This window comes from Cydia amplana, chromosome 9 (genome assembly GCF_948474715.1).
Source record: "Cydia amplana chromosome 9, ilCydAmpl1.1, whole genome shotgun sequence".
Taxonomy (NCBI): domain Eukaryota; kingdom Metazoa; phylum Arthropoda; class Insecta; order Lepidoptera; family Tortricidae; genus Cydia; species Cydia amplana.
This window is the reverse complement of record NC_086077.1, coordinates 897305-911375: the sequence shown is the minus strand read 5'-3', so window position 1 is coordinate 911375 and position 14071 is coordinate 897305. Positions and strand designations below refer to the sequence as shown.

Genomic DNA, 14071 nt, shown 5'->3' with positions numbered 1-14071 from the left:
TTCGTCCAGGATCGGTGAACCTAGGAGGTAAAGTGAACTTTCATCCAAAACTTTGATGCCAGGAGCTAAGGTGCTGAATTGTAATATTTTGGAAAAAAAAGAAAAACATTTTTATTTATAAGGAACCTTAAAAATTAAACAAATAAGAGAATATTACGATCAGAGATCCGGATCTTAATCACAGATTGAAGTTGATACTTACCGTGAACGTCAACGAAAATGTCCCGTTTTGCCTTGGAGGATACAACTAAACGGAGTAACCATTAACAGGCTTTCCCCTCTGTCGAAAATAGGCGGCCAACGGTCATACACAATGTATGGACTGACGTTTATCTGACATGGCTATTTTTACGTTACGCATACATTTGACGTTCCCCTCCCCCGCAAAAATCGGCAGACTGTTTTGTACAGAAAATTACAGACATGGCGTCTCCGTTTGATTATATCCTCCAAGCGTTTTGCTATCACAATACATTTTAAGATTGCGGAGAGTTTCAACCTTATTTCTTGGAGATAAAGTTCTCAATCCTTTGACGCAGCGCAGGGAATATCAACTTTTTCAACAAAAAAAAAACCTCATGACACGTTTAGTTGTTTCATTTCATACACGATGAACTCCGGCCGCGGAGGGAATTTCAACCTTAATTCTTTCTCATAAAAGTCCTCAATCATTTGACGCGTTTACAAATTTCTTGTGCGCGGTGAACTCGTGCCGGTTGCGGTGGTCGGAGCGGCCGAAGCGCGCGCCGCAGAACGCGCACGGGTATCGCTTCTCCTTCGTGTGACTAATCATGTGGGCCGATAGATATCTAAAAACATATTTTTGCATGAGACATTAATTAATGGATCTCATCTACTCAAAGGTTAACTGAAAGAGATCCCTCAAAGGGATAAGTTCGCCTCTGTACTTCTTACTAATTGTATGTTATTAGTACACCAAACGAAAACCAAAAATTGCCAATCGGGGAAAATAATTCGTGTAGTCGCGTGTTTTGGCATAGTTATAGGGAATGGTATATTAAACAACATACTAAAAGTACCGGAGGGGGGTTTTAAAGGTCCCTTCATTGTTTTTTTATAAATAACTCGTAAACGGTGGCCCATAGCATAAAATGTTCGTTTACATACATAATCTACATAAAATTGTCTACAAAAAAGATCTTGTACGCTTTCTGCTACGATCTAGGATCCATATTTAAAAAAGATTTTAAAGCGGGAAAGTTACTTATAATCAATCCTAATATCGTTCTTTTTAGTTTTTCGTAAATAACTCGTAAACGGTAGCACATAGCAAAAAATAGTCTATTGCGTAAATAATTTGTATAAAATATCCTACAAAATAGATATACAGAGTGTCCCAAAAATATCACGTCAAACTGACACTAGAGGTGAGGTGGTGACAATCGGTCGAGAAACTACGGAATTTCAAATGGCGCCCTTACCCTTTCCTCACAAAACTCATGTCGCAGATCTCACAGCGGAAACTCTTGACGTCTACATGAGTTAAGCGATGGTTCTTCAGCGTTGTCCTGTCTCCGAATGATTTGCCGCACTCTTCGCACTCGAATGGACGTTCTTTGGTGTGCGACCTGTCGATATGTCGAACAATATGTCTTGTATCTTAGACAGATGTAGTGCATAATTATTTTCCATCGTATTTTCACGGAAACGTACGAAAGCGTCTCGCTATTTCAGTCAGGCTCGGTACAATAAGTATGGAGGTTGACTGAAGTAGCATGAAAAATACGAATGGAAAACAATTATGCACTATATCTGTACTAAAATGACACTTACAACTTGGCACAGTACAGCGGCATCTGTTTTAGATGTCAAACTAAGGGGTAAGGGGCACGTTTTTTCTTAGACTTTAACTCTCTGTTACAATAAATTCTCTTTGGTAATACTAATACCTATATTATATATTTTTGCTTACCATACATGTTTTTGAAGTGAATACTTTTTGAAGAAAGCCTTCGAACACAGATGGCATTGATACAGTTTTTCTTTTATGTGAACCATCCGACTGAAATAAAAATATAGACATAAAAATACACACCTGGGCAGTTCTTATTTTATTTAGTCTTATAATTAAATAAATATATGTATTTATTTAATTATAAGACTAAATAAAATAAGAACAAAAATTATAGGACGCCTTTTTATAGGACATTTATATATAATAATTTAATAATTATGGGAACTAATATATAGGATATAATATTTAAAACTTTGGCGTTTTACACATATGGGGCATTATCTATGAAAAGGGTGTCGATGGCGCCTACGCCGCACAGCGTCGCGCGGCATTGTATTTATATCGGAGCATCGTTAATAATGATGTAAGCGCCATCGACAACAAGGTCCCTTTTCATAGATAACGTCACATATTAACTGACATGGCGTTTTACACATATAGACGGGTCTATCGCGAAATTTATTTTATTACGCGGCTAACCGCGACCACGACCAGTGAAACCTGTGTCGAAACGTTCTGTACACAAAGGTAATAAAATAAATTTCGAGATAGACCCGTCTATAAATGTTAGTTAATATAGGATGCTAGTTAGAATCCTAGTTAGGCCGACTGAATTAAGTAAGGTGTGTGTACTGTTTAACTTTAAGGCATTCTAGTACTTACATATGAGTAGATATAGACATTTTAGATCGGAACCTCTTGTGGCACTCATCACACTCATATGTAAAATGTTTAGTGTGCCCGGCCACATGCGCTTCAAGCCCGGACCGAGAGATGAAGCGTTTCGAACAAAACACGCAGCCGAAAGGCAACTCGTGCCGGTTGTGGACTTGCATCTTGTGTGTTTTCACACTTGACACTTCTGGAACACAAGTGAGACAACTTTGGATAAGTTAGACCAGGGGTCACCAAATGGCAGACCGCCAACCTATTAAATTTTTATGCTTATTTAATAAACTCAAGGCGAAACGGACCCAGGTGGTCATTTTATTTTAAGAAATGGAACCCTGAAGAAACTAATTGGCGACCCCTGAGTTAGACCAAGCTAAGCTTTGAAAAAGAAAATGACAAACCATACTTAGTGAACAGATTTTTTTTGTTGAACAACGTTAAATTGTATGTAGGTGGATTTTTCTTTGTATGGCTGTGCCTAGGGTAAATTGAGTTCGACAATTCAGTTACCACAAATCATGGAGCTATAATCTTGCAGAATAACCAAGGTTCACCAAATAATTTTTTGCCAACATAGATTACAAAAATAACTTGCCTTTATGACAAATATCACATTTCATTTTATGTCCTAAATGTGCCACTGCATAATGCTTGTTTCTACCGCTTCTTGACGAGAAAACCTTCGAGCAGGCCTGGCACTGAAGCATCTTCCGTTCGTCCTTCGGTCGGTGCTGCAGCAAATGCTGTGTGAGATTCACAACTGTTTTGCCACATTCCTCGCATATTCGTTTTTCTGGCTTAGTTCTTTCTGCTTTCACTAGACTTAGTTTCTTTGGATGGCCACGTTTTTTATATGATGATACTAGAAAACAAGGTTTTATTACTGGATTACAGCACCTAAAGTAATTTCATAATTATAGTTTGTCAAAGGACTGTCTCATTTCAAACATAGGCAGAGAGAATCATATTATCTTTGTCTTACACTAGTACTAGCACCCAAAAGAAAAGGATGAGTATAGATTTCCTGAGGGGTCTTACTGACTGACAAATCAGTTTGACCAACTGTAATAATTAAACTTTTTTTGACGTTCCTCAAAATTTGCACGAATTTTGCCTCAGAATTTGAATAAGTGTAGTAATAAGTGTAGTAATGCTTAAAATGTGGTTATGCTAACTAGTATCACAAACTTGATGGTTTTTGTATATCTATTTTTTACTATTACCTTTTTGTCTTCCTCTCTTTACAATTTTCACTAACTTTTCATCTCCCTTTTTCTCATTATGTTCATCCTTAACATCTATTTCTTCATGTCCTGGTGTGTCTGCATTTTCAGTATCTACTTCATCTCCTAATGTACGCTCATGTTTAAAGTCTATTTCTATTTTGATCTCTGTATTGTATTCTTCAACTATACTAGGACCATATTCATCAATTTCCAAGGGATTTTCATGTTTAATTCCATTTCCGTCTACATAAATAGATCTTTTTTGGTCTACCGACTGCTCAGATGGCTGCAGAGATCTCAAATAGGCATCATTTTTCAAAGATAGAACCTTAAACTTGTAAAACGATATAATTTTTCTATAGCACTTGTTGCATAGTTTCGTTGTTATTTTGGAGTCTTCCGTAACCTGTAATGGTACTGAGTCATGTTATAGTTGTAATATAACGTATATGAAAGTTCAAACACTATTGTTTACCTTTATATCCAGACAAAACGCTATGATATCAATGCATTTTCTGTTGTCGTCTTTTATACTCCTTTTTAGCTTAGAAATATCTGTGTCGGCTGGAGTTTTAAGGCAGGTTCTGCAAGTATTCATTTCTATTGATTTCCGTGTTGAATATTTAAGCCTAAAACAACTGCAAATCAGAAAGAATAAACTATTCTCGGCTACGGGACCTATTGATGTATTGTTATGACAATAATGCAACAATAATGACATTGACAGCACTAAGTTTTATTTTATTACACCAAATTGGACAGGCTCAAGCACTAAACCATACTGCCTTGTTATAAGTACATTTCCATTCGAAAAATCATTTCATAGCCGGTCAAACAACTTTGTCAGTAGAAAAAGGCGTGAAATTCGAATTTTCTATGGGACGATAACCCTTCGAGGCAACATTTTTTTTTTAATTTGCCGCTTTTCTCTACTGACGGAAAGGGCTTCACAGACTACATTAGTAATTTTTTTTGTTAAAGTTTCGTTATTATTCGTATACGCAGTCAATTTTCTAGTTATCAATGAAGATGCATGATTGTGGTTTAAGCCGTACAAGCAGACCAAACTACTTCCCGGATCTTAACTGGGGAAATACCATGAAATTACTTACATAAATGTATTGCCACCTTTGAAAATAGATACCGTCAACCGGAGTGAATAGGGATGGTTGGGGTGAATAGGGAAATAGGTATATAAAAGCATAAAACGCATGAATCTAGTATTAAACTGGATTGGGCATGGTGGTGGATAACTGACAGAACGGGATAGTCTTATGTATCTTTCAGTAGGAGTAGCAGCGAAAGCGCTATTATTGTTTGTCCTTATCACAGTCTCACATTTTTTTTATTCCCCACCGTAAATTAGTATGGATTATGGTGGGCAACAAATTAATTCGACCGATCATAGCGTCGCATTGCGTATGTTTTGTCCCTCGCGGAGGCACGCGTAGACCATGCACTTTTATAGGATGCTACCTTCTCTGATAAGACGTTATTTTCCTGACAATTTCGTCAAAAATACGCACACAAATTTTTCAATCGAATGATAAGATTTGTGTCGTCGTGGCGGCCTAAAGTACAGAAGTTTCGAAAAAGTAGGAAAAGTTCTTGGAAATTTCTTGAATATGTCACAGATACCTAAGTATATAAGAAATTTCCATTTTATGTTTCGGAAACGTTTATTCCCCATACAAAAATGTGAGAAGTTTCTGAATCTTTCCTGTGTGGAACATTCGCAATTTTGGAAGCATTCCTTCGGCACATCAGTAGCGGGTAGTAGTAGGCGGGCGGCGCGATCAGTGCACGAGTTGCAGTCGTCGCGAGCACTCGAGCCTGAGGAAGGACCCTCGAAGGGCCCGAAACATGTCGCCAATAGCGACTAAAAATTCAAGTGAGTGAAACCGTTGTCGTATAAACAGTTTAAAATATGTCTCAGGAAAGTTTAATATCGAACAATATAGTTTATCGGCAACCGCAACTCTTAACTTTCATGTCCGAAAAATTTCTAATCACCACATCTCTTTCCTCTGAAATATATAACAAAGCAATCGGCTCAAACTCGGTCGGCACGCAGCACGGTCTCGGCACAGCGTCCTGTATTTTCCTCTTGAGTGTTTGTATGATTGCGTGGCCCGTCGTGTTCGGGAGGTTCTGGGGTAGACACTCGCCGGAACAGTAGCCAGCGTCGTAGTCGTATAGAGCGAGTATGTAGTCGCTCCATCCTAAGTCTGCGAATCTGACGGTCAGCGGCCGGCGTTGGCACACGTATTCTGGCATGCTTGTGTGGTAACTGGGTGGGGAGTTGTCTTCTGGCTGGTTAATGGAGGCTGGCTTGGCGGGCATTGTAACTACTAGTGGAGACGTTAGGTCCTCAGGTTTAGTAGCCTGAAAAAAGAAGACGTGCTGAAAAATGGCCTTTGGTAGGAGATTCTCGTAACATATTAGGTATGGGAAGAAAAAGTGTATGTTATGTTATGATCCGAGACTCGGTAATCGTCAGACGATTCGTTTTATGTACCTACTTATGCACAAAACTTACGCTTAGTAGCGGTTATTAGGTACCGATGTGACGTCGGAAACTTGATTTTTTTATATTTTCAAAAGAATAGCTTCCCTGAACTAATTTTCCTGAAATTTACGAGAATTTTGTGAACATTTTGGAAACCTTCCGCCACTTGCACGTCTGTAGGGTTTAGGCCTTTAGGGTCGATGGTCAATGCAGAAGATGCTGATACAATTTCATCCCTGGGAAGTTGGGAACAGGGGGCCTACCGCGAAAACCGAAATTCGCAAATTGCGGGGATCTTTCTCTTAGAGTGACAGAGAAAAATGCCCGCAATTGACCAACTTCGATTTTCGCGCTTATAGCCCTGAGGCCTTGTTCACTTTATCTTTCTTATATTATTTCAGTAAACTTACCAGTTTCTTAAGGTCCGGTGGAGCACCATTTGCAGTTATACACAGTGCAAGCATCACGCTAACCACGACGCACGCGCAAGTTTTTATACGCATCTTCATATTTTTTATGTTCCGTCCGAAAATTCACACAGTTGGAAGCACAGTGCCTGCGCCAATTTGAAATTGTATCTCGGGTTTAAAGGTAACGGGAAAATTGCAAAGAAAAACACTCGAGTAGAGGAATGTATCCGGAAAATTAAATACGGACATGATGTGACTAGCCGACTAGCCGTGCAAGATAAAACTGACTTGAAGGCCTAACTGACTGTACGTTTGTTAATTTGGCTAGGCCCCTTTACCAGTAGCTTTATTGGGATTAGTCCGGTTTCTTCGTTACGTTGTTATTCATCGAATGGTAAATAAAATATCAAATATTCCGTAAATGATCTCGAAGAATCTGCGGAGTTCAACCCTACGACACGTCCGGGTTGAAAGTGGCATGCTTACATCATGCTTATCGCCAACCCAATAGCGATTCTGAGTAAAAGCATATAAAGGAATTGTTTTGCATTTATTATAATAATAGAATTCTTACGTACACAAGCCGATTCTAGTGAACAAATAGGCATTGTGAGAATAAATGTTGTTTTACTATTTACGGCAGCTATATATACTTACCTATATAAGCCTGCCTAGACAACAATCGCCTTACAATCCTCGCCTCCAAACGATCAGGCTGTAAAAATGCAGATTATTTTCATATATATTTTCTTACTTAACTTCATAACAGTGAAAAGCGTATGCTGCCGCACTTTCGCCATTTCATTCGTACCAAAAATAAATGAATTCGGCCCGTGCGATACGTACGTACGATACGGGCTCAGACACACGGAATTCACTAATGGCAACCAGGTCCGTCCCGGTCCGTGCAAGGTCAGAGTATGCAACGACGGCAAACCGACGACCGGCATTTACTGTGGGAAAGGACCTTGCAATATCTTCGGCTGCAATTGCGATGGAGGGTGTATCGAAGGGGATCCTGATTATCCAGAGGACCCTGTGAGGAATTTTATGGACTATTATTCGGTTGAAGTGGATCTCGCTACTGAGCCTCCCACCACCACCACCATCTTACCGACCCCACTGCCTAGGAAATGTCCTGGCAAATGAGAACAAGAACACGCCTGCGTAATATCAACAAGCAATGGGCAGATTTAAGTGAAATATAAATACAACTTTTATTGAAACAAAAAAATGTATTTTTACTAGTTATTTACGATACAAGTGCGAAAAATAGGAAATTCGCAACGAGTGGGGAGTCGCAGTATAAAATAGAACCGAGCTCAGCAATGCCCTTTTAGTATGGTTCAAACCTTACAAACATTTTCTATAAGTTAAATTAAATATTTTTTATTAATTAAATATCACCCATATTTTTATTTTATAAGAAGATTAGAATGAAACATCGTTTTCCAAAATATATCAGCGTAAGTTCCAAATTTAATTGTCTATCATTAGTCATTACAGATCACATTCTATATTAGTAATTTAATATTCTTGCTAAACTAAACATTTATTTTAAATATTAATATTAGGTATTATATTACAATTTACAGTGTAAATGACTAGATTTAAGTACCAAATCTCACTAAAATGGATAATTTATCATTGATACTATACATTTGGAATTTTTTCCTCTATTTCGAGTAAAAAATTCATTTCAAGTGGTTATAATACGTCATACAATTGAACAATTTTTAAAATAGCTTTCAGATATATTGGAGCGCGTCCAATGCGTTTAAAAATATCTGAACATGGCTCTTTTGTCAAGCAACAAACAGATCTAAGTTATGCTCACATTTTAAAGCGACATTCTGAAATAATATGAAATTTAGCATGAATTTGAATTATTGATGAATGAATTATGAATTATGAATGAATTATTACGGAGTGTCGTAAAATCATCATCATCTTCCTCGCGTTGTCCCGGCATTTTGCTACGGCTCATGGGAGCCTGGGGTCCGCTTGGCAACTAATCCCAGGAAAAGTGAAACCAAAAAGCGACTGGTGAATATCAAATGATGATTCGGAGTGTCGTAAAATGAGAGCGTAACTTCGAACCTAAGGCCCAGCCATACGAATGATAAATCTAAAATTTGCCACTGAAATTTGAACCTATGGTGTAGGAAATAGAGTTAATTTTGTTTTGTTTGAAAATTGAACGAAACAAAGCAAAGGCGACTCTGTTCCAATTGAAAATAATTTAAATTTCATCGAACTGAAGAAGTACTTTACGTAGGACCTTGGGCCTTAGCAGGGTATGGCGGCGGATAGGTTCGTGTGACTTAATATTCTTAGAATTAAACATTATTAGCAACAAACAACTTAGGCAATTCAGATTCCAAACGAATAACTCTAACTACCGACGTCAAATGTAAATCATTAGGTTCCATAGGAATGTCTTTGGGACTGTAACTCTCTGGCGCCACAAATGTACTGTAATAGGATATCAACTCGTGCGAATGGTCACCGTCTAAATCTGCAATCATTAGCGAGTTGTCCTGATACTGCAGATCAGGCTGACATATCGGCAGAGGAGTTGGGGAATCTACAGAACCCCGCACACATATTTGAACGATATCTGTCTGACTTACGTTAACATTATGTGTCTGCATATTATCAAATGACACTAACACAATCCGTTCCGATATATCATGAGCAGTGAAATTCTCATATTTGATACATGATGATATAGAAGCAACGTTAATCATGGGCTGGTAGTAGAAAATATCATAAGTATTCTTTGGGCTATGATTCTGCACATTATACGGGATATCGTCGACTTTCTGCGCACCCTTTGCCAGGTGTGCGCTGTTCCACTGTCATAACTTTAGTACAAATCCTCGTATAGAGTTTGCAAAAGCAAAAGAACTAGGTCTCATTGCGTATACGTGATTAGCAGTGTATTCCCAACTAGTGTTTGTAGAATTATTCCTTCCTAAGTATAGTTTAAGCTTGACTTGGCAGTCGGTTGGGCATTCTCCAAAATTCTCTACAATCAACTTTCCAGGTCCGTTTGTGAATATCTCCCTCGTATTCCCAATACTTTTCTTTAAGCTTATTTTCTGCTTCTTAGTCGCATTTGTTATTGGTGAAACATGACTGACCACTGTCTGGTCTAACTTGGCCAGCTTCCTGCTCAGAGCAGAATAAGAGGTCCATCTGAAGGCTTCCGAAGACCCATTTTTGCAAAGATAGGTTATGTTTACCAAATCTGACTCGGTAAGTAGCTTAACTGATAAGCAGTCTTCTATAGTCATCGGTTCACCTATGATGTTGCCCGTAGCGCCAGAAATGATAAGCAAGGAGTTGTGGTTAGTGTTAGGCTCAACCGTAGCAACTGTCAAGAGGTCATACACCTTGTCTTTATCCATGTCTTTCAGAAGAATTGGGAAGTCTATAGCTACAATTTTACTAAAAATGTTACCTTGTTTATGTATGTACCAGTAATAAGTCCCGGAGATGGGGTTTATAGCTGCTAGCAATCCTTGCGAGCCTGATACAATGCAATCTTTCTGCTTGTCTCGGTTAACATCTATAAGGTGACAGTTGATTTCAGTCGGAATCCTTTCCTCACGGGTGTACCAACCAACCTTACCCGATTTTCCCACAATAAGCAGCACACCATTAATAATTTTGTTATTTTTTTCCGCATGCACCATATGGTTACCTCTATAAATGAAAATTAAGTTTTTCGTGTTGGGCGCGACTCCGTCGACAACCTGTATAGCACCGGACAGCTCAATATCTTCATATGGTAACTCCCAACTAGTAGTTTTGTCTTGCCACTCGTTATTCGTGCAACTATTCAGCTCCGAGCACGGAATCCCCCACAAGAATATTACCACAGTGAATATACAAACCAGTATAGACGCTATGAAGGCGCAGCGGCGCGGAAACGACATCTTATTCGAGGTATCAGACTGTAAGAAACTTACGTTGTCCATGGTGCTTTCTACTGTGTTTTCATTTGTGTTAAAGTCATCCATATCGCTCAAGCTGATATTCTTCGCATGTTTAAGACCACTATTGATGTCCAGATCGCTGCTACCGATGACTTTTGTGGCATCTTCTTTTCGCTCATCATCAGAATCAGATTCGGTAAGTATTTGCTTCAGCGGCGCGTAGATACCGCTATTACCGTTGACTGACATGGCGTTTACATTTACGATATTTTTCACATTGTTTATTGGTTAAATCGGCAAATTTATTTATAGCTTTGGTGAATAAATAAATACTGCGGATCAATACAATACGGCTGACTTTGACGTTTCCTTGACAGATGACAATTGAAGAACGCGTTGGTATATTGCCCGATGCTGCCATGAAAGTAATTAATTTAGTATTTAAAACAATATTCTTAGCTTCTTGGACAGCGCTATTTTATATTAAACTATACTAAATAATAACATATAAATAATATACTTACATCTTTTAATTTCTTCTACCCCTTCAAGAGTTAACTTACGATTGGAGGAAATCTAGGATCAAAATTTATGTTTCAGAACGCACTTCAAAATAAAAATACGAATTCGTTTTGGTAAAATCGGTAAGGTATACTTGGTCAACCAGATCTTGACAGTAGAAAAAGGCGGCAAATTTCGATATTCGATGACGATATCGTCAGATAGAAAATTTGAATTTCGCGCCTTTTTATACTGACAAGATTTGGTTGACCAGCGGGTAAAACGCGTTCGGTTATTACTGTTTTCCTATTTCTTCTCATAAAGTCTGTTCGGAAAGAGAAGAATCGTGAAATGTATGGGATCCAATACATTTACGACTCTTCTCTTTCCGTACAGACTATATATCGCCTTAGCTCTATTTTGTGCATCATTACCCTGGCCGCAGACGTTCGGAATTTTCATTCGGTTTCCGTACAGTATGACAGTGGCCTATTTTATAAAGCTACAAGGTACAATTTACAAGCGGAAGTCTCGTTCTAACACATAAGGTTAGAAAGAGACTTCCGCTTGTAAATTGTAACTTTATAAAATAGGTCACAGGTGGGAACGGGACGTTGCTCTACAAATGCATATCGCTCTCTCGCTTGGGCATGGCATTCCGTACGGAAAACAACGAATGTGTGCGGCATAGAAGGTAGGATCCTATAGAAGTGGTATTACGCGTGCCTCCGTGAGGGACAAAACATAGGCAATGCGACACTACATTCCACGACTCCTCTTTTCGCACACTCTATTAGGCAATTAGGAATTAAAAGTACAAATAAAATTCGGTATATTTAGTCAGAACGTATATTTGTTTCTGTATATAAATTATTTTCATGTTTAGCATACATTAGTCTACACACACGCACACACACCTCATTTCTATTATGTCACACTTATGTTGCACAATCGGTGATATTTTCTTAGAAAATGTACAAAACTAATTGAACTTTTTTTGCATAGGTATGCTAGAAAATTTGGCGCAAAATGTATCGCAACCTATAATCTACAGACACCGTATGGAAATGCCACCATAAACGACAAATTCACATGAAAATATGACTATGGCAATCCACACTTTGTCACTACGGTGTTTGACGGATTCGATTGTCGTATTAAAATGATTATGCGCCATATTTTCAAGAATACACTCAAAAATAACGATAAGAACAGCTCCATTCATATATCCCTGCATTTTAATGCTTTACATGTCCTAAAATCGGTCACCTATTTGTGATAATTTCTTTGGTGACGGATATCAGGATTATGTCTATAATATGAAACTCTCATTGGCAGATAAACACCAGAATGCGTCAAGTTTTAGAAAAATCACTACTGGTTCTAATTCTAATGCATTTCAAAATTTATTACAATTTATCAAAAGGAAGTTTGAATGGACTTTACATATGTAGTTCCATTCCACTTATATCTCTGACCAAAACTGATGCAAATTTTGCACTTTTTTGATATTTACCCAAGGGCGCTTCAATGAGTTTAAAAACTAGGGCGTCCGCTAGCTGGCGCGGTTGCACAGAGCGGGTGAGCGGATTATCGAAAAATAATGAACGTCGCTAACTGGCGCAGACGCGTGCGAAAGAATCAAATATTATCTTATCTCAGCACCCGCCCGCGCTAGCGGACGCTCTTTAGAGTTCGTAATTCCACAAATAAAAGATTTTTTAAAATTCGAACACATAAGCCCATGTCTGTTAGTTTCTATTCGATTGCAGCGCCATCTACATCAAGCTTCGCGATTAGATTAACCTTGGGGAAGAGACAGTGGAACCCAGATGAACTAATGAACAGATAAATACTAAAAATAATTGAGATTATTCAAGGTACATGTTTATTCTATATTATTAGTGATCACTAGCCACCCCGGCTCTTGGTACACCAACCAAATACCGCCACAATTCTCCTGGCCATACAACTCGATTTCCACCGGCTTGCCTAATTTTCAGAAAAGTGACAAATGTAGCGGTATCTAATATTTCCTTGTTATTGAACATAAACGCCATTACATGGCGCGTATAATTATTCTACTTAACTACATTACGTCTAAGAAATAAATAGAAAACAATAACTATTTACAAATTCAGCCTCAAACCAGCTTCTCATGGCGACCCTGCCGATGGCGATTGAAACGGTTGCGTTCGAGCCTTTAAAATATCCAGAAAATACATGCCCCGTACATGGCACTGTTTCAAGTCACATTTTTATTTGCGATTGCGCCGAAAAAGAGAAGTAATTTTCAACTGAATTTTCCAACTGAAATAGGAACACAATTTAACCTTCATGTAAATCTAATTCTTAACCGAATAATAAATAAATTAAATAGTTTTCTAACAAAATAGTGTGATGATTTCTTACTTCGAATGGACAAGAGCGGCATTAGGGAACAAATCATTCAAATTTGTTATACTTAATACAAAAATCTAAATTTAACAGTTTGGGAAAATATTTTTTGTTGTACCACTTGTAGCCATGGTTAGAAATGGACCAAGTTAACTCTGCATGGCTGACAAAGAGTGGCAATGTCATCATTAATGTCAAATTTCTACAACAACAAAATACTGAATCTACCCTTAAACTTGTTTAAACAAAACATGTTATTACAAATAATTGTGTATGATATGGGTAATTCAGTTTATATTTCACAAAGAAAACAAACTAAAATTGTAGCGACTTAAGTAGTAAACAAGCACAGCTGAAGTAGATGCTCTCAATATCAGTCTTACAAACAAATCTTTATATACAAACAGTACTTAATTAAATAATATGCAGATTTTCCG

General features: G+C 38.0%; 4 protein-coding genes across 4 annotated transcripts; 1 reads left to right on the top strand and 3 right to left on the bottom strand.

Annotated features, from left to right (window-relative positions):
- Positions 1-611: 611 nt before the first annotated feature.
- LOC134650794 (gastrula zinc finger protein XlCGF46.1-like) lies at positions 612-4540 on the bottom strand. The gene is made up of 7 exons (XM_063505728.1): positions 4349-4540; positions 3871-4279; positions 3243-3509; positions 2639-2837; positions 1934-2023; positions 1443-1589; positions 612-809 (listed from the first exon to the last, which is right to left on the bottom strand). Exons 1-7 carry the CDS (start codon positions 4469-4471, stop codon positions 665-667), a joined length of 1380 nt encoding a protein of 459 aa, XP_063361798.1. The 5' UTR covers positions 4472-4540; the 3' UTR covers positions 612-664.
- A 1295-nt stretch (positions 4541-5835) lies between these two features.
- Positions 5836-6216, bottom strand: LOC134650793 (bone morphogenetic protein 2-like). The gene has a single exon (XM_063505727.1). The coding sequence runs from the start codon at positions 6214-6216 to the stop codon at positions 5836-5838; it is 381 nt and encodes a 126-aa protein (XP_063361797.1).
- A 997-nt stretch (positions 6217-7213) lies between these two features.
- Positions 7214-7941, top strand: LOC134650633 (uncharacterized). Its single transcript, XM_063505566.1, has 2 exons — positions 7214-7258; positions 7507-7941. Exons 1-2 carry the CDS (start codon positions 7214-7216, stop codon positions 7939-7941), a joined length of 480 nt encoding a protein of 159 aa, XP_063361636.1.
- A 1673-nt stretch (positions 7942-9614) lies between these two features.
- Positions 9615-11016, bottom strand: LOC134650918 (protein FAM234B-like). The gene has a single exon (XM_063505870.1). The coding sequence runs from the start codon at positions 10983-10985 to the stop codon at positions 9654-9656; it is 1332 nt and encodes a 443-aa protein (XP_063361940.1). The 5' UTR covers positions 10986-11016; the 3' UTR covers positions 9615-9653.
- Between the last annotated feature and the right edge of the window lie 3055 nt (positions 11017-14071).

Coding starts and splice junctions, on each gene's coding strand:
- LOC134650794 (XM_063505728.1), bottom strand. CDS start 4,471: ATGAATACTTGCAGAACCTGCCTTAAAACTCCAGCCGACACAGATATT. Junction 2,838..3,242: donor ATGTGATATTTGTCATAAAG/GCAAGTTATTTT, acceptor CTTGTGTTCCAG/AAGTGTCAAGTGTGAAAACA. Junction 1,590..1,933: donor TCACTTCAAAAACATGTATG/GTAAGCAAAAAT, acceptor ACATATCGACAG/GTCGCACACCAAAGAACGTC.
- LOC134650793 (XM_063505727.1), bottom strand. CDS start 6,216: ATGCCCGCCAAGCCAGCCTCCATTAACCAGCCAGAAGACAACTCCCCA.
- LOC134650633 (XM_063505566.1), top strand. CDS start 7,214: ATGATCTCGAAGAATCTGCGGAGTTCAACCCTACGACACGTCCGG. Junction 7,259..7,506: donor CAACCCTACGACACGTCCGG/GTTGAAAGTGGC, acceptor CCAAACGATCAG/GCTGTAAAAATGCAGATTAT.
- LOC134650918 (XM_063505870.1), bottom strand. CDS start 10,985: ATGTCAGTCAACGGTAATAGCGGTATCTACGCGCCGCTGAAGCAAATA.